The following is a 22,657-nucleotide window of genomic DNA, read 5'->3' on the forward strand; positions in this document are numbered from 1 at the left end:
AATTACTAATAAGTGCTCACTAACATAATCTGTATTCTTTGCCTACCCACCAGTTGACCCATCAACAGGTGAATTTGGGGTCATTTTCCCGTGAAAAAGTAAACATTTGTAGAGCATTGTGGATTGAGAGAAAGACAATTCCTAATGCAAACATACACATTTCCTCTCGTCGTTCTTTTTCTGTGTCCGCTTTGAAATACCTTTGGGAATTACATTTCATCCTCACTTTTCTCTTTTTCGATCCTTTTTCCTTATTTTGGAAATGCTAATTATTCGACAGAATGTCTCTCTTTTTTACGGAAATTCAATCTTTCATTTTATACGATTACAATTTTGATTTTTTGTCTTGAGATAAACCTATAAAGCGTTTTCTTGTAAAAAAAAACTTATATCAAGATTATATACTTTTGAATTAAAAATTATCATTTTACAGATTAATGAGTCTGAATGCGAAGGCGCCATAGATGTGTGGCACTTTTGTTCATTTTTTCAGCATTTATCACCCCGTTAGGATTTTTCTATTATACAATTTCCAATGAATCGAAACGATATTCTGAAGAATCAGAGAAGAATTATGGTTATCAAACATTGGAGTTCACTGAATCACCGGAGGAGATTTCCGTCGACTTTGATAAATATTCCCAATCAGGTGAGGTTTTGGATAAAATCTACAGTAGTTCAGTGTAACATCTATGATGTTATAGTTTTCTAAAAAAAGTTTTGGCACAATTAAAAAATTCTTAAATTCTAAAAATTGCTGAGTTGGGTGAAAATTTTTGGAAATTTACTGATTTAGAGCATACTATGGTAAAATTTCAGAATGTTCCCGATTTCCAAGCAATGTCGAGATAGAGTATCCAGAGTGTTTGAACAAAATGAAATGGATCAAAAATGGCTGGAAGTGAGTTTTACGAGCTCTGTAAAAATATTCTATTCATAAAAATGTTTAAAACTTTTCAATACATTTCAGAACTCACCATTGTTACATTGAAAACCATATTGATGGTTCTGAATGCTCATTCCGATATTATTTATCACAAGTTGAAAACTATTGTCCTCCAATGGAGCATCACGGAAAACGGAAAGGACTTGCAAAAGTAACTTTAGAATTTGATTCTAAAATTTGATTTAAAAATTAGATGTCTACCTAATTTTAAGAAACTAATTACACATGCATTTCAGATAAGTCCCAGTATTCGGCGTCTTTTACCAATTTTTGAGAGTATTCCACATTACATGAAAACTAGAATTAATCGATTATGGAAGAAATGGAAAGAAGGAGCACATGAAGTTATGCAGAAATATCCAAAGTCAATGATTGAAAGAAGAAAACTTAATGTAAGAGACTTGAAGTTTTTAGTATGTTTTAAAGAAATGCCAATTTTTTTTGTAAAACTGATTAGTTTCTTAGTTGTTCTCATTTGAAAACTTTGAGAAATCACCAGTAAATCGAAAGATGTTTTCTTTGGCAGGTCTAAATCAGTTTTTGGGCGTTTTTAGATAAATTCTACTCATAATATTTAACTATAAATGTAGATTTTTATAGGTTCTCGTATTTATTGGATTTTTGGCCAACGAGCAAAAACTAAATATGGCAAAGAAATCAGATCATGGTGGACCACTTGGTGAACTTCTTCAATGGTCGGATCTTCTTGCAACACTTTCAGTTATTGGACATCATTTGGAAGTTTCAACTAATAAGAATACTCTTAGAAAGTATGAAAGTATTTAATGATTTGGATGAAAACTTATTCTTTCAGTATTGTGTGGAAGTATATGAGCAGAGGACCTTGTCAATATGTTAATAATTTTCGTCAGCAGTTGGATATCATTTTCACAGATATTATGGGTTTCAACATTTTAAGACAACATCATAGACAGTTTTTATTGAGTAATAGGTGAGTAAATTCTTTTTCCAATAGACTTACAACTTTTTCCTTTAAAAGAAAATTCCTTGTTTTCTTTTCAGATGTCGAATTAGGCTTCTTGACAGTTTTGGAACACATGCAGAATTCACTACAAAAACTTATTTCGTACAAAATAAGAAATCTCTATCTGGACCATTTTCTCAACGGAATCCATGGGGAGGTCATGGGTTGGATCTTCGTCAACATTGGACATTTTATCCACATTCTGATGATAACACATTTCTTGGATTTGTAGTTGATACTGAGGGAATTGATAAAAAGAATAATCAGATGATCCCATCAGCTCTGGTATATGGAAAAGAGCAGTATATGTGGAGAGACGCAGAGAAACCAATTGATGTTTTGAAAAGAATTGTGACTGTTCATTCTACGGTTGCTGACTTAGATTTGAAAGACAGTAATATAAGTTCAATATTCAAAAAAGTTCAAAATCACGGTTTTCTGAACTCTGAAGAAATATCACAACTACTTGATAATATCACAATATTCTTTGGACTTGGCTTCCCATTAGAAGGACCTGCACCACTCGAAGCAATGGCTCACGGAGCAGTTTTTATAAATGCAAAGTTTAAAGAACCAAAGTCGAGATTGAATTATAAGTTTTTGGCGGAAAAACCAACATTGAGAAAGGTTTGTTGTTTTCTAATTTTTGAAGGAATTTCAAAAATTGTCAGTCAAAGTTTTGCTAAATTGCCTAATTTTCCAAAAAAGGCGGACTTCTCAAATAAGTCATTTCGAGTAGACTAAATTTTTTAATGTAATTTTTACAAAATTAAAAATTAAGAAAACGTTTTATTTTGATATTTATGTGACCAGTTTAGCCGGTTTTTGAAATTGTATTTTTTCGTGCCAAAACAATACTGAATTTGGTGAAAATTAATTTTTTCACTTTACATACATTTTTCTAAAACACTATAAATATATTGATTGCCGTATTTCCTCTATTAGTTTTGCATCTAAAATCACTCATCGAAAAAAATTAGTTTTGCACCTCTAATAGTTTTGCACCCGGGTGCACCCCTTCATTTGTTCCCTATTTTTAGAAATTCAAAATTTGCATTATAAAATCGTTCTAAAAATTAGGAAAACTCTTGCAGACTTGGTATAAGAAGTCAAAATTGGCAAAATATGAGTACAATTCGGACAATTTTTGCGTATCAGTCGTAAAATTCGTCCATTTTGGTTCATAAGTTGTCATTGAAATTTATGATATTATGTCATAACTTAATGGCAAACATGAGAAAAAACCTGTTCGAAAATTAGTTTTGCATGCCTTACTAATAGAGGAAATACGGTATTTGAATGCTATACAAAAGGAATTGGAGGAAATGGTTCAAAATCAGGTGGTTTAGTCTAAAGTAACAGTCACTTCTCCTCGAGGAATACACGAATTGAGTAAATATTCACATGGCCTATAGGCTTACGGTAATCAAAAATGAGATTTAAAGGCCCTTTTATGGGCTTGTCATAACCAAATATATCTGTCAAAATTGGAAAAAATTAACTTTTCAGTGGACAAGTCAAAATCCTTATATGGAAAAAATCGGTGAGCCGCACGTCATCACTGTCGATATATTTAATGAACTAGAATTGGAAGAAGCTATTAAAAGAGCAATTAGTCTGAAGGTAATACTTTTTTTTTAATTCCGACCTGTGTATTTTGTCAAATTAGTTTTTGAAAAATAATGATTAAAACTAATTTTCAGCCGAAACATTTTGTTCCATTCGAATTTACTCCTGCTGGAATGCTTCATCGTGTGGCACTTCTACTTGAAAAACAAGAACTCTGTGATAAAATTGCATATTCCAAACGTTGGCCTCCCATTGATCAAATGAAGATTTTCAGGACGTTGAATGCAGATGATTCTTGTGAAACTATTTGTCATTCTAAACAATTACTCTGTGAACCTTCTTATTTCCCAATCATCAACTCATCTCCACTTCTCCGAAGGTGATTCGTTAAGCCTTACAAATCTTCAAAAAATCTGAAAATTTCAGAGAAAATTTGTGTTCGTCAACAACTTCCGATTCATCACCATTTGCTCCCTTCAACTGTACAATACAACAATCTGCATTCCTTTTCAGTTGTGCATCCAGTCCTCCCATATCTTTTGAAATCAACCGATTATGTCCATGCCGTGACTACATTCCAGAACAACATGCCATTTGCAAAAAGTGTCTTTAAAACGTTTCGGGGTTATCATACATGCCCGGGTTAAACTTTTAATAAAAAAGTATATTTAAAAAAAAGTTCAAACATAAACAACAAAGTCACAAAATGAAAACAGATGTTACAAAAAAAAGGTAAAATCGAACAGAATACTCATTACCAAAAAACATTCCGTGTTAATTGAGTGTAGATAAAAGTAAGGGAATATGGAAGCACTACAGTTTGGGGTGTCAATAAATTGAAATCAGGAATTCATATTACCATTATTCTTGAACTTTTATAGTCTTTGGTAGTGGTTTCGTGTAGAAAGGCATTGGAGTCGAAAGGTTTGAAAGTGGTTCAGAAGAATCCGAGTCGAAATGAATCCCAGAATCTACAAAAACTTTTATTAAACAATTTAGAGCTTTTGAGAGTGTCATGTTAAATTTGCATTCATAACTGTTTTGTTATCTGTTTCTACTAATTAGTTCCACCGAATCAGGATGCAGTGAGCGAAACCGAAATCGTGAATTTCGGTTTCGCCCACAGGGGACGAAAAGTAGGTTACTAATATGTGAAGCTTTTAAAAACTCCATAAATTTTGTGAACTCCACAGCTAGGATCAAGGGTGCCGATTTATCGTTTTTCAGGAAAACATTTTTTTGTTTACATTTTTTTAAAAAGTTGCGGGTTTTCTCGTTTTAGAATAAATTCATGTTTCCTTAATTTTTTTTTCATCAACACAAAAAATTGATTATTAAACATTTTCTTAAAAAATTTTCCGATTTTTCGTTTTTCAGGAAAATCGAAATTTTTTCGCTTTTCCGATATTTCGAAAAATATTTCATTTTTAGAGTTTATCTTCTTTTTAGAAGAAAATTATGTTTTCTTATGATTTTTCCCATCAACAAAACAATAATTTTTTGAAACTGATTTTTCTTTGTTAACTTTCTAAATTTTTTTATTTTTCAGGAAAATCGAACAATCGAAAATTGTTCATTTTTCATGATACCCTAAAAATATAAAGTTTGATCGATATAATCTATTTCAATCTTATGAAAATTTTTAAAATAAACTGACCAGAATCGGATGTTGCTTCGGTAGCTGAGAGGTTCCATTGTTCTTCCTCATCGACTTCATCATCACTATCTTCTTCAATCGTTGTTACTACCCATTGTTTTCCAACCAATTTTTCATTGCACTTGAAATTTTCAAGGGCTTTCATACTACTTTGATACATTTCCAATGCCGAATTATGCTCGTTAGTCATCAAATCCTCAGCAGGAGAAACACCATCCGAGAAGGAATACTTTCCAAAACCAACAGAGAATAAACTTTGATTTTCCATATCAAATCCAGAAGACTTGTAGTTTGATATTGGTCTAGAAATCTGGCTGCAGCGAGTTTCAGAGTTACAGCGAGCAAAATCATATTGTATCAGAGCCGTGAAGTACGTGAATTTCTTGTATGAAACCAGTTTTTGAAGCTGTTTGAGAATGAAAATATGTTCATCGCAAGGTTTTTCAGCATACTTTGAAGCGTCACGTGGGTTCAGAATGAGTTTTCCGTCCGGTAAGATCTCAATCAACGTTTCAGTGTTAAGCTCTGGTTGTGTGACATACTGCAATTTTTTAATTGAAGGCAAAATTTGATGTTCAAACAAATTTACGTTGAAAATCGCCGTCCGAATCGCGTATACTTCGTTAAAATGAACGTTGAATGACCGAAGGGATTGAAGAATACAAGCTAAAACGTCGTTGGCAGTATTCGTGATATGAACCCTTAAGAATATTGTTTAAATTTGGCCAAATTCAGAGTTATTACCATTGAATCAGAAGTTGAATAATCCATGATTTTTCTTCCATAGGCAACGGTTCTGCGACCATTGCAATCATTGATTGGCATGAAATGTGTGCCATATCGTCGTCCTTCATTGTATGGCTTCTCAGTGACTCGATAATTTTTTTCGCGAGGGGTTCGATTCCATCCTTGCTTTGATAATACTGAGTTATGTGGCTGAGAAGAACTCCTCCTCCTCGCGGACGAGGCAAATAGTCTTGCATTGAAAGTTCGTTGAGAGCATGAATTGCGTCCAGTACACTAATATTCATTTCTGAAAAAATTAATTAAATTGTAAATTAAATATGCCAAAAGATAAACGAACGTTTAAGTTTAAAAAGGTCTCCAGATTAATTAGGGAAACTATTTTCAGAAAGAAAAATTCTGAAGGTTCCACAAAGTATTACTGGTATGGCAAAAAGTGCGATGCAAGGATACTGAAATTGTATTCAGAAAATCCCAAATTGAGTTTTTAAAAGGCTCATACGAGCAGCATAGGACAAGGGTCTCGCCACGTTCGTCCTCTACAGTACTCCCGCGCGGCAAATTTCAAATCTTTTGCGCGCGAGTTTCTGAGTTTCCATTCATTTAAAATTTTTTGGTTTGCAAACGCCAAACTTGTACTTTTTCCTGGAAGTTCGAAGATGTCTGACGATTGGGATAATAATACTGCTGCAGGTTTTTATAAAATTTTAATGAAATATTTAATGCTGATTTATTGTAGCGAAAACCATCAGTTTTGGAAGCAATCCATCAGGGTTTGGCGGAGGATCGGGATTCGGTAGCGGTAACACTGGTGGTTTTGGAAGTGGAAATGCAGGCGGGACGGGATTTGGTAGTAGCAACAATGGTGGATCTGGATTCGGCGGTAATAACAACGTTGGACCCAGATTCGGCAATGGAAATGCTGGTGGAACTGGATTCGGCAGTGGAAATGCTGGTGGAACTGGATTCGGCAGTGGAAATGCTGGTGGAACTGGATTCGGCAGTGGAAATGCTGGTGGAACTGGGTTCGGCAGCGGAAATGCTGGTGGAACTGGATTCGGCGGTGGAAATGCTGGTGGAACTGGATTCGGCAGTGGAAATGCTGGTGGAACTGGATTGGGCAGTGGAAATGCTGGTGGAACTGGATTCGGCAGTGGAAATGCTGGTGGAACTGGATTCGGCAGTGGAAATGCTGGTGGAACTGGATTCGGCAGTGGAAAAGCTGGTGGAACTGGATTCGGCAGTGGAAAAGCTGGTGGAACTGGATTTGGCGGTAATAGCAACAGTGGATCTGGTTTTGGTAGCGGATTGACCAATGGATTTGGTAGTGGCAACAATCATGAATCTGGGTTTGGTGGAGGAAAATCAGGAGGTTTCGGTGGAGGCAACTCTGGTGGAAGTGGCTTCGGTTCAGGAGGTAACTCGAATGGATTCGGAAGTGGTGGTGGGGGACAAGATCGAGGCGAAAGGAATAATAGTATGTTTGCTACTTGAAATCTATATCTTCACGTTGCTTTTAGATTGTTTCAATTGCCAGCAGCCAGGACATCGATCGAATGACTGTCCAGAGCCGAAAAAGGAAAGGGAACCCAGAGGTTTTAGCTTAAAATGTTTTTAGACGTAATCTGTTTTATTTTTAGTGTGTTACAATTGCCAGCAGCCTGGTCACAACTCTCGCGATTGTCCAGAAGAGCGGAAACCGCGTGAAGGCCGAAATGGATTCACCGGTGGAAGCTCTGGTTTCGGAGGAGGAAATGGTGGTGGAACTGGATTCGACAGTGGATTAACTAACGGATTTGGTAGTGGTAACAATGGTGAATCTGGCTTCGGTTCGGGAGGTTTTGGTGGTAACTCGAATGGATTCGGAAGCGGCGGTGGGGGACAAGATCGAGGCGAAAGGAATAATAGTATGTTTGCTGCTTGAAATCTATCTCTTCACGTTGCTTATAGATTGTTTCAATTGTCAGCAGCCAGGACATCGATCGAATGACTGTCCAGAGCCGAAAAAGGAAAGGGAACCCAGAGGTTTTAGTTTAAAATAATTTTTAGACGTAATTTTTCATTTTTAGTGTGCTACAATTGTCAACAGCCCGGTCACAACTCTCGCGATTGTCCGGAAGAGCGGAAACCGCGTGAAGGCCGCAATGGATTCACCTCTGGTTTCGGAGGAGGAAATGATGGTGGATTCGGTGGCGGAAATGCTGAAGGCTTCGGTAATAACGAGGAACGTGGTCCGATGAAATGCTTCAACTGTAAAGGCGAGGGGCATCGCTCTGCAGAATGTCCGGAGCCACCACGTGGATGTTTCAATTGTGGCGAGCAAGGTCATCGCTCGAATGAGTGTCCCAATCCAGCCAAGCCAAGGGAAGGTGCTGAAGGAGAAGGACCGAAGGCGACATACGTTCCAGTCGAAGACAACATGGAAGAAGTTTTTAACATGCAGAAAATTTCGGAAGGTCTCATGTTCAACAAGTTTTTTGATGCTGAAGTTAAAATCACGTCTGATAAAAAACCCGTTGGAGTTAAGACTTGTAAGACGTTCTCCGAAGCTAATCTGGGCGAAACAATGAAGAAGAATGTCGCACATGCAGGCTACACTAAGACCACTCCAATTCAACAATATACTCTTCCACTTATTCATCAAGGACATGATATCATGGCTTGTGCTCAAACTGGTTCAGGAAAAACCGCTGCATTCCTTCTGCCAATCATGGCTCGTCTGATTGATGAAAATGATCTGAACACTGCCGGAGAAGGAGGTTGCTATCCCCGTTGCATCATCCTGACTCCGACTCGTGAACTCACTGATCAAATTTACAACGAGGGAAGAAAGTTTGCTTATCAAACAATGATGGAGATCAGACCAGTTTACGGAGGATTGGCAGTGGGTTATAATAAGGGTCAGATCGAAAAAGGAGCCACGATCATTGTCGGAACTGTCGGAAGAATCAAGCACTTCTGTGAAGAGGGTACCATCAAGCTTGACAAATGCCGCTTCTTTGTTCTTGACGAGGCTGATCGTATGATCGATGCTATGGGATTCGGAACTGACATCGATACAATTGTCAATTATGAGAGCATGCCGAAGAAAGAAAATCGTCAGACACTCATGTTCAGTGCTACTTTCCCCGATTCTGTACAGGAAGCAGCTCGAAATCATCTGAAGGAAGGCTACATAATGCTTGCAATCGACAAAATTGGGGCCGCCAACAAGTGCGTCCTTCAGGAGTTTGAAAAGTGCGATAGAAGCGAAAAGAAGGACAAACTTCTGGAAATTCTAGGAATTGATATCGACAGTTACACGACAGAAAAAAGTGTGATTCTGTTTTTTTTATCGTTTATATATATCCCAATTTTCAGATTCTGAAGTGTACACTAAGAAGACTATCGTTTTTGTCTCGCAAAGAGCAATGGCTGATACGTTGGCCTCCATTTTATCATCGGCTCAAGTACCAGCAATCACGGTTGGTACAATAGTTTAACCATTATTAATTTTGTTTTCCAATTTAGATCCACGGTGCCCGTGAGCAGAGAGAGCGTTCAGAGGCTTTGAGACAATTCCGAAATGGATCGAAACCTGTTCTTATTGCTACTGCGGTTGCCGAACGTGGACTTGATATCAAAGGAGTGGATCATGTCATCAACTATGACATGCCAGACAACATTGATGACTACATTCATCGTATTGGAAGGTTAAATCAGATATTTCTAATGTTCATGTGCTAGCCATGTTTTTTTTAGAACGGGTCGAGTTGGAAACGCTGGAAGAGCCACCAGTTTCATCTCTGAAGATTGTAATCTTCTGTCCGAACTTGTTCGCGTTCTCTCTGACGCGGATCAACTGGTTCCAGAGTGGATGCAAGGAGCTTCAGGGGGAAATTTCGGAGCTAGTTTTGGATTCGAAAGCAGCGTTCCAACTCAAAAGCAAGATGAAGATTGCTGGTAGATGTATCTGCATATCCTTCAAATGTTGTCCATATTGTATCAGTAAATTATAATGCCCCCTTTTTATATATTCTCCTTATCATGTAAATGTTCTATTGATTTTTTGCTGGTGTAAAACGTTTTTATAGTAAATCCTCTCCACAGTGAATTTGTTAAATTGTATCAAAACAAGACATTGATTAAATTTGTTCGAGACTTGTGGATTGTAAAATATTTTGCAGAAAATGGCAATATTCATTTAGAAACATTACTTCCATAATAGGAAAAACTATTTATGAGTTTTCATGTGCCTATGCAAGTTCCCACTCTGTGTGAATTTCATCATACAAATTGAGCAAACATAAGGTTTATGTCCAGTATGGGTTCTCAGATGTTTTGTAAGAGTTGAGCTGTCGGTGAATGCCTTCTCACATTGAGCACATGGATACGGTCTCTCTCCAGTGTGTGTTCTGAAATAATGAAAAATAGTCTTGCAATATGTTTCTACTATTCGAGAAAAAATGTAATTTTTTTTCTTATGGTAACCTGCAATTTATATATTTTTTATTTGCCGTTATTGACATTATTATAAGAAATTGGAGGATATCACAAATATCGTAAATTCTCCAAAATTTTGACACTTCACTTTAAAGACAAATGCGGTTTTTCCGAGTGTGTCTCGCCACGATCTCAGTCATAATGGTCGCTACAGGTGCCAAACTTTAGGCATTTGTTATATTTGATGCAGAAAACCAAGCACATGAAAATTAAAATTGTCAAGTAGACAATGAAATCCAGACATTGTTATGATTCATTTTTTTGCGAATTCTCATAGACTCTATCCATCCAAACCTCTAAATCAATTTTCTTTAGTTCTTATAAAAATTCTTAATCCGGGCAGGGAAATGGAGAGGTATCATAATATTGTCATTTAGTGAATCCCTACAATTATCCAAATAAAAATTGGGATTAAGCTCAGCTGGGTGGCAGAAAGGAGCAGACAGGTGTGTGGGGATAGTAATGGACCCTTCCTCTAATACCTTCGATGAGTAACAAGAGAAGAACTTTGAGAAAATGGACGATTACATACAGGACACATAAATGGTTTTTCTCCTGAAAAAGTTATGAATTATTTGCAGTAAACTGATTGAAACTTCTCAACCTGTATGAATTCTTTTGTGAGCTGTTAGATTAGCTGCTTGAGAGAATGCTTTTCCACAAGTTTGACATCTGAAAGGTTTTGGTGTAGATCTTGCCATTGGTCGTTGTACTGGAAGAGGTTCTTTCTTTGGAAGGCGAAGAGATGGAGTTGGATCCATATAACAGAGACCGGATGGAGGGATCTGACTGAAATTAATGACAATTTTGGAATTCCTTTTATTCTTATTTGTCAATATGTAGTTATGTTTTAAATCTGAATAAAACTTATAATTAGGACGTTTAATATACAGCCCATTCGATTTTTCACAAAAAATATATGTTTGCAATTTTCCTCTCGGAAACACGGAAGCCGATCAAAGGCCTGCAAGTGATACGGTAACTCGCTCCCCGTTTTTTTTTTTCGATTTTTCACTTTTTCTCCTCAAAAACCATATTTGATGGAAATCTTAATACACATGAAATGTAAAAGATAAAACGCGGAAGAGTGGGTTACTGTAGCCTCGGTTTCCCAATATTCTATTCGTAACGAGAGCAGGTGCTGTTTTTTTTTTCTGAGGAACATCGATTCAAGAGTCTATCTCGTAACATCTGCAAAAAGTGTAAAAACAAACCGAAAAGAGTCTGTAGTTATATGATTTGATGTCATCATTTGTTGATTATTTCGAATATTTCCATCATTCGTTGCACCATGACTCATGGTTAATGTCCCATTCTCCATTTCCAACTGATTTCCAATCGACCATGACGACGTGGAATTCCAATCATGCTGTCGCCATCCTCCATATGCTCTAAAATGAAAAGCAACCCTTCAAGTGCAATAATTCATTTTTTCTATTGTAAGTCATCATCTTCTTCCTCATTTAGTCTCTAATTCCTCTAGTTTTTCTCTAATATTTCACATGTATGGGATCTTCTTTTTTCGGATTCCAGAAGCACTTGGGGTCCCACAGCTTCTTCACAAAAGAGCTTCTTGCATCAAATGAAACACTTTTGAATCCCTATTTCTGGTTAGGTTTCTTTTCTTTTTTCTGTGCTCCCAAACAAATCATTCTATTCGTTTAGACACTACTCGTCACGTTTATTTCCCTTTTTAAATGAAGTAGATATCTTATATTTATCACTTTTAAACCAATGCTTTGGTAATTACCGTTTCGCAGTTTTGTGAAAAGTCTACTTAAAGGCGCATGGTTCTCTTCAGATGGGTCTCACCACGACAAAAATTATTCGTACCTGTTTGTGAATCTTTTCAGGAGTAACAATTTATTTTATTTTTTATGTAACGATTTATAAACATCAAATAATAATGCGAAATTTTTTTATGGCACATCACAGAAAATTTGAACTTTACAATATAAATATCTTTTATCACTTCTTTCAAAAATATGTCAGATTATTTTTTTTTTCAATTTTTGCATTAAATATCAATATATTAAATTCACAATTTGGTATGCCCAATTATTTTTTATATCTAAATAGATATTCTAAAAGGTAGTCCTAACAGTTAATTGGAAAATCTATTAGATTAGCACTAGTTGAGTTCTTACCCATGATCACTTCCATTTTGTCCCTGAATAATTCCATTTTCAGTTTGTTGCAATGCTTGTTGAGTAGTTCCAGATGATGGCATTGATGACGTGCTATCAGATGCATAAAAATCTTGATATCCATGATGCATTTGCATCTGGAATTTTGATTAAAAAATTATTGGTTTTCGCAAAAAAATGGTTCAATTTATTTTTATTCATACTCCTTGATCGAAGCAATCTCTTCTATTTTAAGAAATTAGATCATATCAAAATATTGTCAACTACAACATAAAGATGAGTTGTTCTGTAGCTGACACTTCTTTGATGCTAGAGTCAAGTTCAAGACAAATTTTTTTTACTCAATATTAGAGAAGTAGCATGTACTTCAATAACAGGTTTTATTTTCAATTTCGTATTTCTATTAAAATGCTAACTATCAGTTGAAAATTAAATAGACTATACAAAATTTCACTTGTTTAATAATGTGAAGTTTATTATTTTCATAATTGTATTTTTTTTTTCTTGTTTTAAACTATCAAATATTAAGCATAATATTTAAAATACAAATTCTAGAGCCGTCAAAGTAGAGCAATGGTGGGCAACATTAATAGACGGTTTATTTAAATGAAAAAACAAAACTTTTCACCTAGTAATTTTTATATGAAACAAAATACTGTTGAGATATGAACTGTTTGAAATTTGAAAAATTATCGTACTTAATCTGAAAAGAAAGAGAAAACAGATTTCTAATCAATTTATAGTAACTTAATGGGTTCCCTATAGTTCAAATATTTATTGAATCGGGAAAACTTTTTCGGTTTAAAAAAATCCAAATTACCTGCGGAATATAATTCGCCGAATCGAAGAAATCGGTGTTATTATTATTCATTTGATAATGATAAGACATTATTTATTTCAATTAAAACAAGAGTTTAAAACTCAATTAATGATTTGCTTAGAAAAAATAAAATAAAAAGAGACTGAGATAATAACAGGTTGTACAGTAATCCTCTGAAGCTCCACCCTCTTTATTTTTGTGATGTTTTTGGCAGGAAGAGCAGGTGAGATTCGATGATGAGCTGAAGAAGAAGAGAAATTGGGAGAGAAGAGATTTTAATCCGAATACCGTAGTTTCTTCTTATCTATGAAAATTGTGGCTTCACTTACTAACAACTTCCTACACATTCTGATTCCTTATTTTTCAATTTTAGAGAACAATTTTGTTAGTTTTTTAGTTGTATAGTCATTGAAATTATTTTTTATTAGTTCTTTGGAATCAGTTGTCAAAGATTAATAATCATATCAAAACATATTAATTTATAGATCGGCGTGCCTGTTAGACATCAACGTAAAACTGACGATATATGGCCTTTTGAGGCCTTTTTAGGAGGAGTTTCTGATCGAGCGAGACTCGTACAGCATAACCTAGAGACCATGCAACACGAGAAAGTGGTGATTGTTCTTTGGCAATCTCTGTGATATTTCCTCTTCTCCTGAGAAGTATTACAGAAATAGGTTTAAGGTAGTTCCATTTCATACAGGTATACAAAAAAGTGCGAGCCCTTGAGTTTTAACCTAAATGCTCACCAGCGGACTCGTCATCCTTTTATTTTCCATTTGCACGTATCAGTTTTGAAATGTATTACTTGTGTTTGAAAACTGACAAAAATATCGGGTCATCAGCAATTCCGGTTACTTTGATCATTTTGACGGCTTGCCGAAAATCGTGAACAACAGTTGAAACGTTTTCGAACGTATAAACCAGAAGCCTAGGGTTGTTTTTTTTCTGAAAATTAATTGCGTATTCAATACTTCATAAATGAAAACTTTATTCAATTATTAAAAAAAAAATATTTTTAGAATTGTGATTCAACCTCATCATTCCGTTCGTTGTTTGATACCAAATGAATTTTGGGTGGACTCTGAAAAAAGGTTAGTGTGGCCATTGCATTATCAATAAGAAAAAATCTTACTTCTAATGCGTATGCCATTATATTAACAGATAGAAGAGGCAAAAGAGCGGTGAAACATGGAACATAATCCTCTGGTTTGTTCTTTAAAATTACAGAACTTAAATTTGAAACTTGATATTCGTAAACTCACAAAAAGAGCGCATATAATAATAATTGGCAACAGAGTGAAAAATCGAATAAGAGCACAACCCATGTTGCTCATAAAATATGGATTGATACGATCGGAACATTGAGGAGATACTGCATCCAAGTACATATTATGAATCATTAATGGACCTATTGATAATGATGTTATTATCACAAAACATAGACATTTCAGAGAAATTGCAAGACGAAGATTTACCTGGAATTAAAAAAATATATAAAAATTGTAAAATAAATCGTTTTTCAGTTCAATTTTTGATTTGAAATCTGTTGTTGAGTTGTTGTAAGTGTTTTTGGATGGAAACCAAGGAAACATTTTTATATAAAAATCCAGTACGGACTATATGAAAAGTGCCAAAGTTTGAGGAAAGTGACAAAAATACCAGTTTTTTAATTTCTAGCAACTGAAGCTTTGTAAAAATATCGGAAGCTTACAATTCCTGCACTCTCTTGATTCAAAAAATATAAACTTCTCAAAATTCCAAATATTATTTTTAAAAGTAATAAAAGGTCTTAACCTCATAAAAAGGGTATTAACGATTGTTCCCATCACAGATGGAAAATTTTTAAAACTTTATTTTCGATTGTTTTTTAAAATCAGGTTTTTCATCAACTCTTTAGCAACATCTTTTGGCAAGAGACTCAAATTTTTTTCAACAATTTACAGCAACCTTTTACACAGATTGATAAAACTGGAAAGTTTAATTTTCTGAATTAAAAATTGGTAATTTATCACTTTGCATGATTGTTAAGAGAGTGGAGTACGGACATTGGGGAAACGATTGAAAACTATTGCGGTGCTATTACGGTGCTCATTTGAGCAAATATCAAAATAAACTTTTTCGAAAAAATTGAAACAATTTTCATTTCGAGTCAAAAAGTGGTGAACACTGTATTTGCGCCACTGTTCGAGAAATTTAAAGCAATTTAGCATCATTGAAATGATTTTAAATCATTTCCCCAAAGTCCGTACTTCAATGAAGTTTTTACCTCAAAACCTTGAACGTTTTTCTTCAACAGAATGACTCCGAGTAGTAGCTGAATTGATATTACAATTGTGGTAAGACCCACTATTATCCATTTTCTTCGATTTGAAATAAATGGTGGAAAGAATTTTTTTAGAAGATGATAAATCAAAGGACATATTGTCGCATAAATTAATAATAAAAGTTGTATTCTATTTGCTTCAACTGAAGCAATTCCAGAATCAATAAGCATTTTTGATAGTTTGGTTGAAATTGTGAAATGTATTAATAAAAGCAGAAGGAATGACACGGTAGTTTGAAATATAGATATTGAATATGAAAAGAATGTTTTTAGAGTTAGAGGCATTGATATATTGGATGATGACATTTTCTATTTGAAAAGAAAAAGAAAAAAAAAAGAAAAATACCACTTAAAGCTTTTCTAAGAAAGTGGATGAGTGGGAGAGAAATGAAGAAAAAAGAAATAAACCACGCCCATCTTTTAGGATTCATTTCATCTTCTTACATTATCTAATTTTTTCGAGCAGAAGAAGGGCAAACATGGAAATGACAAGAGGAAGAAGAAAACGAACAAAAGAATTTGGGCACAATCTCATTAGTTGACATTAAAATTAGATTTAAAATTCAAATTTTTCTACTCGCTAGAAAATGAAAAATTTGAATTAATTTTCAAGATTTTTTTTAGAATGTTGGAAGTTTGAACAAATTTATTTTTCGAACATTAACTTCGAACATTAAAATGTACATTAGGTGTGCTCATGGGTCGAATAGGGTCGACCCGCTTTTTTCACAGTAGCTCAACCAATAGTCCGATCATAGTTTTGAAAATGGAAATTAAATTAGCCTGGACTCCTTGCTAAAATTTTCATTCGGAGTCGAAATTTTATTCATCGGGGTCGCTACAAATGCTGCCTAAAGTTGGAGCGGGTCGACCCTTTTCGACCCAAGTGCACCTCTAATGTACATTATGGGTGTTTTTCAATTGAAAGGTTTTTGCACCAATTTCGTACGAAAAATCATAGTTTTAACAAAGAATGAGATATTCCGGGCAGATGTCTGAATAAAACTGGTTACTGGTGAAGCTTAAGCTTACTGTCAGATAATGTTTTTAATTCGTTATAAAAATCCTGAAAATTCTGTGAACCATTATATTCTCAAACAAGTTTTTATGGATCGTAATGCCGAAAAACTCCTGAATTTGATATTTACCATTTTTCAAAGTTGACAGTCTCGGCACATCCTGCAAAATACTATCTGAAAATGGTGGAGCTCACATGAGAAGGATTGTTGCTAAGTTAGATACCCACTCGGCAGAAGTTCGCAACTCTTTGCCCAAGGTCTGTCCGCTTATATTTAACCAATACAAAGAGCTGGCAGACCTTGGCCAAGGAGTTGTTAAACTTTGGACAAAGAGCGGACGCCCTGTGGTTTTCAGTGTAAAAATACTAACTTGGACAAAAAGTGGGTTGACCTTGGACAAGACGTGGCGGGCTTCTGCCGAGAGTGTCCAAGGTTTGCCCACTTTTTGTCCAAGTTAGCATTTTTTCACTGAAAACCACTGGGCGCCCGCTCTTTGTCCAAAGTTTAGCAACTCCTTGGCCAAGGTCTGCCAGCTCTTTGCTTGGTTAAATATAAGCGTGCAGACCTTGGACAAAGAGATGCGAACTTCTGCCGAGCAGGGTGGTGTGCTTTCCTAAATTTTCCCGAATGAAAAATATCTTCAAAGAGCTTTTGTCCAACTCGCCATGTTTTGGTTGATTCAAATTTGATTGAACCGTGACCTCTGAGGTCAGTGTTCTTTTTCACAAGTCAACAATATCAGGAAAAAGACAAAAATATTTAGCATTTATAGAAATTTTTGAAAATTTAAAAGTTCGTCTTCAAAACGTGACACCCTAGCCTATGATGGCCCAGAGATACCATTGCCACGTGTCACTTGGTATAAAACGAGAAGAATTGGACGAAAAACAATCATTTTGAAGCAAACTTTGGCAAAGCCTCTCGTCAAGTTTCCAACAACAATCGTTTGCGGTTCGTCATCCGAGGATCGTTCAGTGAGTTTGCTGATCATATGTGGGACTACTACGGCAGGGATTCCACGCAGTGCTGTGCGGCAACCGAACGTTTAGCAATTTGCCGATTGCCGTAAATTATGAAAATCGGCAATTGCTGGAGAGGCTGATTTCCAGAACCAGGATAGCGGAAATTGAGGCTGCAAGATTTGCAACCTTAAAAGCGGAATAGCATATTTGTCAATTTTGCAAATTGCCGAAAATGCCTAGAAAATCGGCATAATTCTGGCAAGTGGCCAAGTTGCTCATTGCCAAAATAGTTGTGTATGTCACCTTGTGATCAGGCGCACTTGCCTGCTAACTGCCTGCGTTATATAGTTTGTTGCGTTTTGCGGTACATATTTCTTGACTATTTCTTCATATTATTATTTTTCTGGAAATTTAGTAATAGGAGGACGCATTGAACGCAAACAGACCTGTCTGACTTGTCTTTGTTCCAAACGCTTCGGGTTTCCGAACATCAGTAGCTTATCAGTAGCCAACGCTCATTTTCACTTTAGCTAAACTCGAATTCCAAATTCACACTGTCATGACACTTTTTTCCAGTTTCCACGTGCAAGATGACGTTTCGTTTAACGTGTCTTCTCATCTTCTTGATAGTCTCCGCATCCGCAGTAGACTCTACTTCTACGGCCGAACTAACAACGGAAACAGCACCAGTAACTGCGCCAACAGGTCCAAACTTTAGTGAGTAAAAATAGGCAGTTGGCTATTCTCATCGTGCTTAAAAGTATTTGATCAAATTACATGTCAAACGTTACAAGACCCAAGAATTTTTGACATACTCAGCGATTTTTTACTTTAAATCTTAAAATTGTTTAATTTTCCGTTAGTTTTGTATCTAATATTAGTTTGAAATGTGCTGTAGGAATCAGAATGTGTTCAAATTTGATGAATTAATTTAGGCACTTTATTACGGTTTTTATAACATTGTATCAGGCATTTAAGATTTTTTATGAGCATTTAGGATATTTGGTTTATTTTCAGTCTTTTCATTTGTTCTCAGCATTTTTAAGACAGTAATTACAAAACTTTAAACTAGTTGATCTCGAAAAAACTTTCTTACATTTTTTTAGAATGCCCGTCTGGAGACGACATAAACGATGATGGTTGCAATAACAGAAAACAAGGAGTTTCGGATGGTACGGAATTGTGTGCTGCTGAAAATATTTGTTACCGAGATATGATGAAAAACTCCGGAGTATCGACTTCTGCTTGTTGCGGTGAGAATTACTTTGTATATTCAGTTGTATGTTCTTGTTTAAGGTAGGCTAGGTGATTTTTGCCCAAGTACTCGATTGTTCTCATACCATTCTGGTGGACAAACCGGGTTTTTGTACAAATATACCGGAGAGGCGGACGATCCGCGTTGGTACAAACGAGATTATCCACTATCCGGAGATGTTGCTTGTCGTAAGTGTAACACATTGTTTCGAAGTTTAAGGCAAATTCCGTTTCAGCGATTCCATTCTCTTTCACACTGAAAAATTCCAATGTTGTTCCACTGACATGGGCAGAGGAAGGATTAGAGAAGTCTAAAGCAAATAACCAATCATATAAAGTTAAAACGTGCACTACCAACAGTGAATGTGGAGATGGAAACTTCTGTGATTCAGTTTATAACCCAACTTTCAAGAATCATAGATTTTTGGATAGAAGTGGTCCAAAAGAATCATCCTTGCAATTCTGTTACAAACGTAGGTTCAATAGATATTTTTCGAAAGTAGCAAATTGATTCGTATCTCTTTTCTTTATATCTGAAGCTTTAAATTTATCTTACGATGCTTCCGTTTTTACCCCAGAAAGTTTCAAATCATTATCTGATTGTTTTACCGAAAATTACAGAATTATTGATTTGATTACAGCTCATTTGGGTCTTTGCTTTCAAAAACAAAAATTTCGTTAACTGACTTTTGATAAAACCAAAAAACTGATTATCAGAGTAAATAGGAGTGCAAGACTTGTCTTAAATTAAAATGTTATTTCAGAACCAGACCTCAAGCCAGATTTGAAGCATGTTAAGGTTGATTTGGGGCTGAAGCTGTGCCATTACAACGAAGACTGTGGCAATGAGACTGAAATTTGTCACATAGACAATATCACTGTGTATGCCAATGTTACGCAGCCGGAAAAAATAGCCGTTCCAGGAATATGCGTTCACGGTACGAGATATCTGATGTTCTTAGAACTCTAACAATTTGTTTTCTTTTCAGTTGATGTTTGCAGCGAGGCTGATGATGAAAAGACACATGCAGTTCTTCCAGTCAATTCACAGTTTTGCAAAGAGGACATGCACTGTCAGAATGCCGGAGTATCCGCCAATCAAACTGAGTACAGTCATCATTGCCGATCGTATTCTGATCCAAACAATAAAGTATGCTGCTTCAAAAAGAAACCAAAATGCAAACATGGAACAGCAGAAACTCAATCTCCAGTTGCTAACCTCATGCAGTGCAAAAAGTACGAGGATTGCGCTGGAGATCTGAAGTCGGATAAGAAGAGATTGGAATTGTGGTGTGACGAAAAAGTGAATGTATGCTGTAAAGATATAGGATCCACTGTCACGAAAGACAAGCACGGAACTTGTTTGGACTATGCAACACCATTGTATAATGAGCCAAAGTGTGTAGATGTTGTTGAAGGAAAGGAAAGTTCTGGAGTGTGCAAGACGAAGGGCGGAGTCTGTCGCTTTGGTCATTGCTGCCCATCACGTAAGCATTCAAATTAAGATTTTTATTCGATAAAAAGGAGAAGAGTTTTAGATTCCCCAGGTTTCACTTTTCTTTTCTAGTGTAGCGGATTTTTTTAGGACGATTTGAAATTTTTCAGTTACCCTGACAATTGCACCATCTGGAAATGGTACTGAGTCAGCGACGCCTACCTTGGGCCCATATCCATACTTGACTAATTATCCGTGTGATGCTAACAAACCTATCCCATCTCAATTCAGCACCTATGCATTTTGCGATCCTGACACTAATCGCGTTGGTATTTTGGGCAAAAGGCACTTAACTGGAGAAGAACGTACTGAGGTGAAGGGATCGGCATGCTCTTCTAACAAGTGAGTTTAAGGTTTATTTGGTGTTTAATGGGACATTTTCAGAGACTGCAAGTCGGGAACTGTTTGCGTGTATGTTAATATCAATAAACACGTCTGCTACTACCATCCGCTGAAGAAAATCGCCCGTGATGTCAGTCAACCATGGCTCTATGTGCTCATTAGCTTCCTCATTTGCGGTTTTATTTTTGTCATTTTGGCAGTCATGAGCTTCGTCTGCTACCGTTCGAAGTCTGTGTTTGACAAGTACAAGCCAAAGAAGAAGGGAGGAAAAAAGGGAAAAGACAGTGATGGAAAGAAAGGAAAGAAAGGTGGAAAGAAGGGAGACGATACTTCAAAGTCAAAGAGCTCCAAGTCAAAGACCAAGAAGACAGAGGCTGATTCGACAAGCGGAACTACTGGTGAAGGAGCCACCAGCTCTCAGATGAACTAGATATTTCCTTTTTATGCATCGAACATTTGGGAATAAACTTGTGTATTTATGTTTCACTTTTTATATTTGAAATTGGTTTTAATAGCAGTTAATACAAGCCATGTACGAATGTACGATTACTGTGATTACCTTTTGAGTAGACGATTTCTGATGATCAGAAAAACAATTGATACATAAATTTCCTTTATTGATAACTATGGTATAAAAGAATTTCCTAAACTCATCCCTAACACTAATTAGGCAAAATTATATTAACCAAAACTTCCATTTTTTTCAAACAAAAAAAAATCTATTTGTGATTTTTAAATGTTTTTAATCAGTGTCTGGAATGGTATGGATTGTTAAAGTTAAAGCTATTCACATTCATAAAAACTGTTCTATTTTCAGCCACAAAAATTAAATTATCCCAGTAATAATTTTCGCCCTGAGCTTGGCAGCTGAAGCCATTTCAAAATATGGGCTATCAAATGTCATAGGTCTCCATGTACAAGTCATGACGTATTTTAAACAAAAGGAAAAGTGGAAAAATCTTCTCATAATATAACATAATATCATAAAATATCAATCACTCATTAATTTCTATTGAATATTGAAGACTTTCTTATGAATCAATTCGATAGTTGGGTTAGATGGTGGCAAGAAAAGTCCAATGAATACGGCAAGTTTGATGATATAATACAATGGAATATACTCCAAGATTCGATCGAAAAGATAAAAAAATCCGAAAATTGTCCAATAAATGAACATTATTCCTGTTTCAGGTCTATCCGATGGTCCCAAGTATGTCAAAATAATGGGAGCAATTACGAGTAGTCCGTTTGCCAAGTAGTGAGGCTCTTTGAGCACAAGCAACAATCCAAGAAGAAAGAGAATTGTTCCTTTGATCAACTGAAATTCAGATTTTATCTTTTTTTTTAAGTTGACAAAAAAACTACTGTGCGCAATGGTGTAAGCCTTGCCGGTAAATGTCACACATGTCACACACACAATGTCACAAATCACACATGTTGAAGCAGGAATACGGTAGCCGGTCTCGACACGATCGAGAAAGGCGCCAAACGATGTGCGCCTTTGAGATACAGTACTCATAACTGTTTCGAGAGTTGTTATTGATTTTTCTCTTTCTGAGACCCTTTTACTTTGTAAACTTCAATTAACTGAATCAAATAAATTGAAAATTCACAGACAGGAAACAAATCGAATATAACATTGAGTATACAGTACTCTTTAAAGGCGCACTGTTTTTTATTCGTGTCGAGACCGAGTACTGTATTTTTGTATTCGCCGGATAATTACCGATTCAACTTCGATTCCAGTGACTTCACTATATCTTTTGGCCCATCTCGCCGTGAAATATTTCTCATTGTGAATGAGATTGATGAACCAAACTTGAACTTCCAGCTCTGACTTGCTCATATTGGAATGATTTTCCAAGAGACGACGAATAGAACAATCAATAATAAAACTAATTGGGAGAAA

General features: G+C 35.8%; 7 protein-coding genes and 2 non-coding genes across 10 annotated transcripts; 4 read left to right on the forward strand and 5 right to left on the reverse strand.

The window, feature by feature from the left end:
• The first annotated feature begins 433 nt into the window (after nucleotides 1-433).
• On the forward strand, nucleotides 434-4,173 carry gly-2 (Alpha-1,6-mannosylglycoprotein 6-beta-N-acetylglucosaminyltransferase). Its single transcript, NM_059473.10, has 10 exons — nucleotides 434-649; nucleotides 820-901; nucleotides 971-1,097; nucleotides 1,183-1,338; nucleotides 1,547-1,716; nucleotides 1,761-1,898; nucleotides 1,970-2,558; nucleotides 3,441-3,554; nucleotides 3,635-3,879; nucleotides 3,927-4,173. Exons 1-10 carry the CDS (start codon nucleotides 448-450, stop codon nucleotides 4,111-4,113), a joined length of 2,010 nt encoding a protein of 669 aa, NP_491874.1. The 5' UTR covers nucleotides 434-447; the 3' UTR covers nucleotides 4,114-4,173.
• On the reverse strand, nucleotides 4,154-6,370 carry C55B7.11 (Protein OSCP1). Its single transcript, NM_059474.8, has 5 exons — nucleotides 6,242-6,370; nucleotides 5,902-6,190; nucleotides 5,747-5,858; nucleotides 5,158-5,698; nucleotides 4,154-4,471 (listed from the first exon to the last, which is right to left on the reverse strand). The coding sequence occupies exons 2-5, from the start codon at nucleotides 6,186-6,188 to the stop codon at nucleotides 4,362-4,364; spliced, it is 1,050 nt and encodes a 349-aa protein (NP_491875.2). The 5' UTR covers nucleotides 6,189-6,190; nucleotides 6,242-6,370; the 3' UTR covers nucleotides 4,154-4,361.
• A 97-nt stretch (nucleotides 6,371-6,467) lies between these two features.
• glh-2 (ATP-dependent RNA helicase glh-2) lies at nucleotides 6,468-10,047 on the forward strand. The gene is made up of 9 exons (NM_059475.6): nucleotides 6,468-6,594; nucleotides 6,641-7,378; nucleotides 7,422-7,496; nucleotides 7,542-7,808; nucleotides 7,852-7,926; nucleotides 7,971-9,215; nucleotides 9,262-9,365; nucleotides 9,412-9,593; nucleotides 9,643-10,047. Exons 1-9 carry the CDS (start codon nucleotides 6,561-6,563, stop codon nucleotides 9,845-9,847), a joined length of 2,925 nt encoding a protein of 974 aa, NP_491876.1. The 5' UTR covers nucleotides 6,468-6,560; the 3' UTR covers nucleotides 9,848-10,047.
• A 21-nt stretch (nucleotides 10,048-10,068) lies between these two features.
• Nucleotides 10,069-13,458, reverse strand: che-1 (the record flags this gene model as incomplete). 2 transcript variants are annotated; one of them, NM_001083129.2, is made up of 6 exons in its annotated part: nucleotides 10,069-10,295; nucleotides 10,866-10,938; nucleotides 10,988-11,172; nucleotides 11,598-11,774; nucleotides 12,531-12,667; nucleotides 13,351-13,458. In NM_001083129.2, 6 exons carry the CDS (start codon nucleotides 13,417-13,419, stop codon nucleotides 10,115-10,117), a joined length of 822 nt encoding a protein of 273 aa, NP_001076598.1. The 2 variants fall into 2 exon arrangements, with proteins under 2 accessions (NP_001076598.1, NP_001076597.1); NM_001083128.1 differs by lacking the exon at nucleotides 11,598-11,774 and having other exon boundaries at nucleotides 10,115-10,295; nucleotides 13,351-13,419.
• On the forward strand, nucleotides 10,937-11,159 carry C55B7.13. Its single transcript, NR_050196.1, has one exon. It is a non-coding gene; the product is annotated as an Unclassified non-coding RNA C55B7.13 (non-coding RNA).
• An 866-nt stretch (nucleotides 13,459-14,324) lies between the features above and the next one.
• Nucleotides 14,325-15,982, reverse strand: T10E9.5 (Serpentine Receptor, class Z; the record flags this gene model as incomplete). Its single annotated transcript, NM_059477.4, has 4 exons — nucleotides 14,325-14,434; nucleotides 14,486-14,566; nucleotides 14,616-14,828; nucleotides 15,620-15,982. 4 exons carry the CDS (start codon nucleotides 15,980-15,982, stop codon nucleotides 14,369-14,371), a joined length of 723 nt encoding a protein of 240 aa, NP_491878.3. The 3' UTR covers nucleotides 14,325-14,368.
• A 1,602-nt stretch (nucleotides 15,983-17,584) lies between these two features.
• On the forward strand, nucleotides 17,585-21,229 carry T10E9.4 (uncharacterized protein). The gene is made up of 9 exons (NM_059478.6): nucleotides 17,585-17,669; nucleotides 18,234-18,374; nucleotides 18,764-18,910; nucleotides 18,954-19,100; nucleotides 19,148-19,384; nucleotides 19,676-19,849; nucleotides 19,901-20,398; nucleotides 20,517-20,748; nucleotides 20,791-21,229. The coding sequence occupies exons 2-9, from the start codon at nucleotides 18,248-18,250 to the stop codon at nucleotides 21,176-21,178; spliced, it is 1,950 nt and encodes a 649-aa protein (NP_491879.2). The 5' UTR covers nucleotides 17,585-17,669; nucleotides 18,234-18,247; the 3' UTR covers nucleotides 21,179-21,229.
• T10E9.12 lies at nucleotides 17,591-17,755 on the reverse strand. Its single transcript, NR_050197.1, has one exon. It is a non-coding gene; the product is annotated as an Unclassified non-coding RNA T10E9.12 (non-coding RNA).
• A 476-nt stretch (nucleotides 21,230-21,705) lies between the features above and the next one.
• On the reverse strand, nucleotides 21,706-22,639 carry T10E9.6 (Receptor expression-enhancing protein). Its single transcript, NM_059479.3, has 2 exons — nucleotides 22,475-22,639; nucleotides 21,706-22,066 (listed from the first exon to the last, which is right to left on the reverse strand). The coding sequence occupies exons 1-2, from the start codon at nucleotides 22,592-22,594 to the stop codon at nucleotides 21,758-21,760; spliced, it is 429 nt and encodes a 142-aa protein (NP_491880.1). The 5' UTR covers nucleotides 22,595-22,639; the 3' UTR covers nucleotides 21,706-21,757.
• Between the last annotated feature and the right edge of the window lie 18 nt (nucleotides 22,640-22,657).

Source organism: Caenorhabditis elegans, chromosome I (genome assembly GCF_000002985.6).
Source record: "Caenorhabditis elegans chromosome I".
Taxonomy (NCBI): domain Eukaryota; kingdom Metazoa; phylum Nematoda; class Chromadorea; order Rhabditida; family Rhabditidae; genus Caenorhabditis; species Caenorhabditis elegans.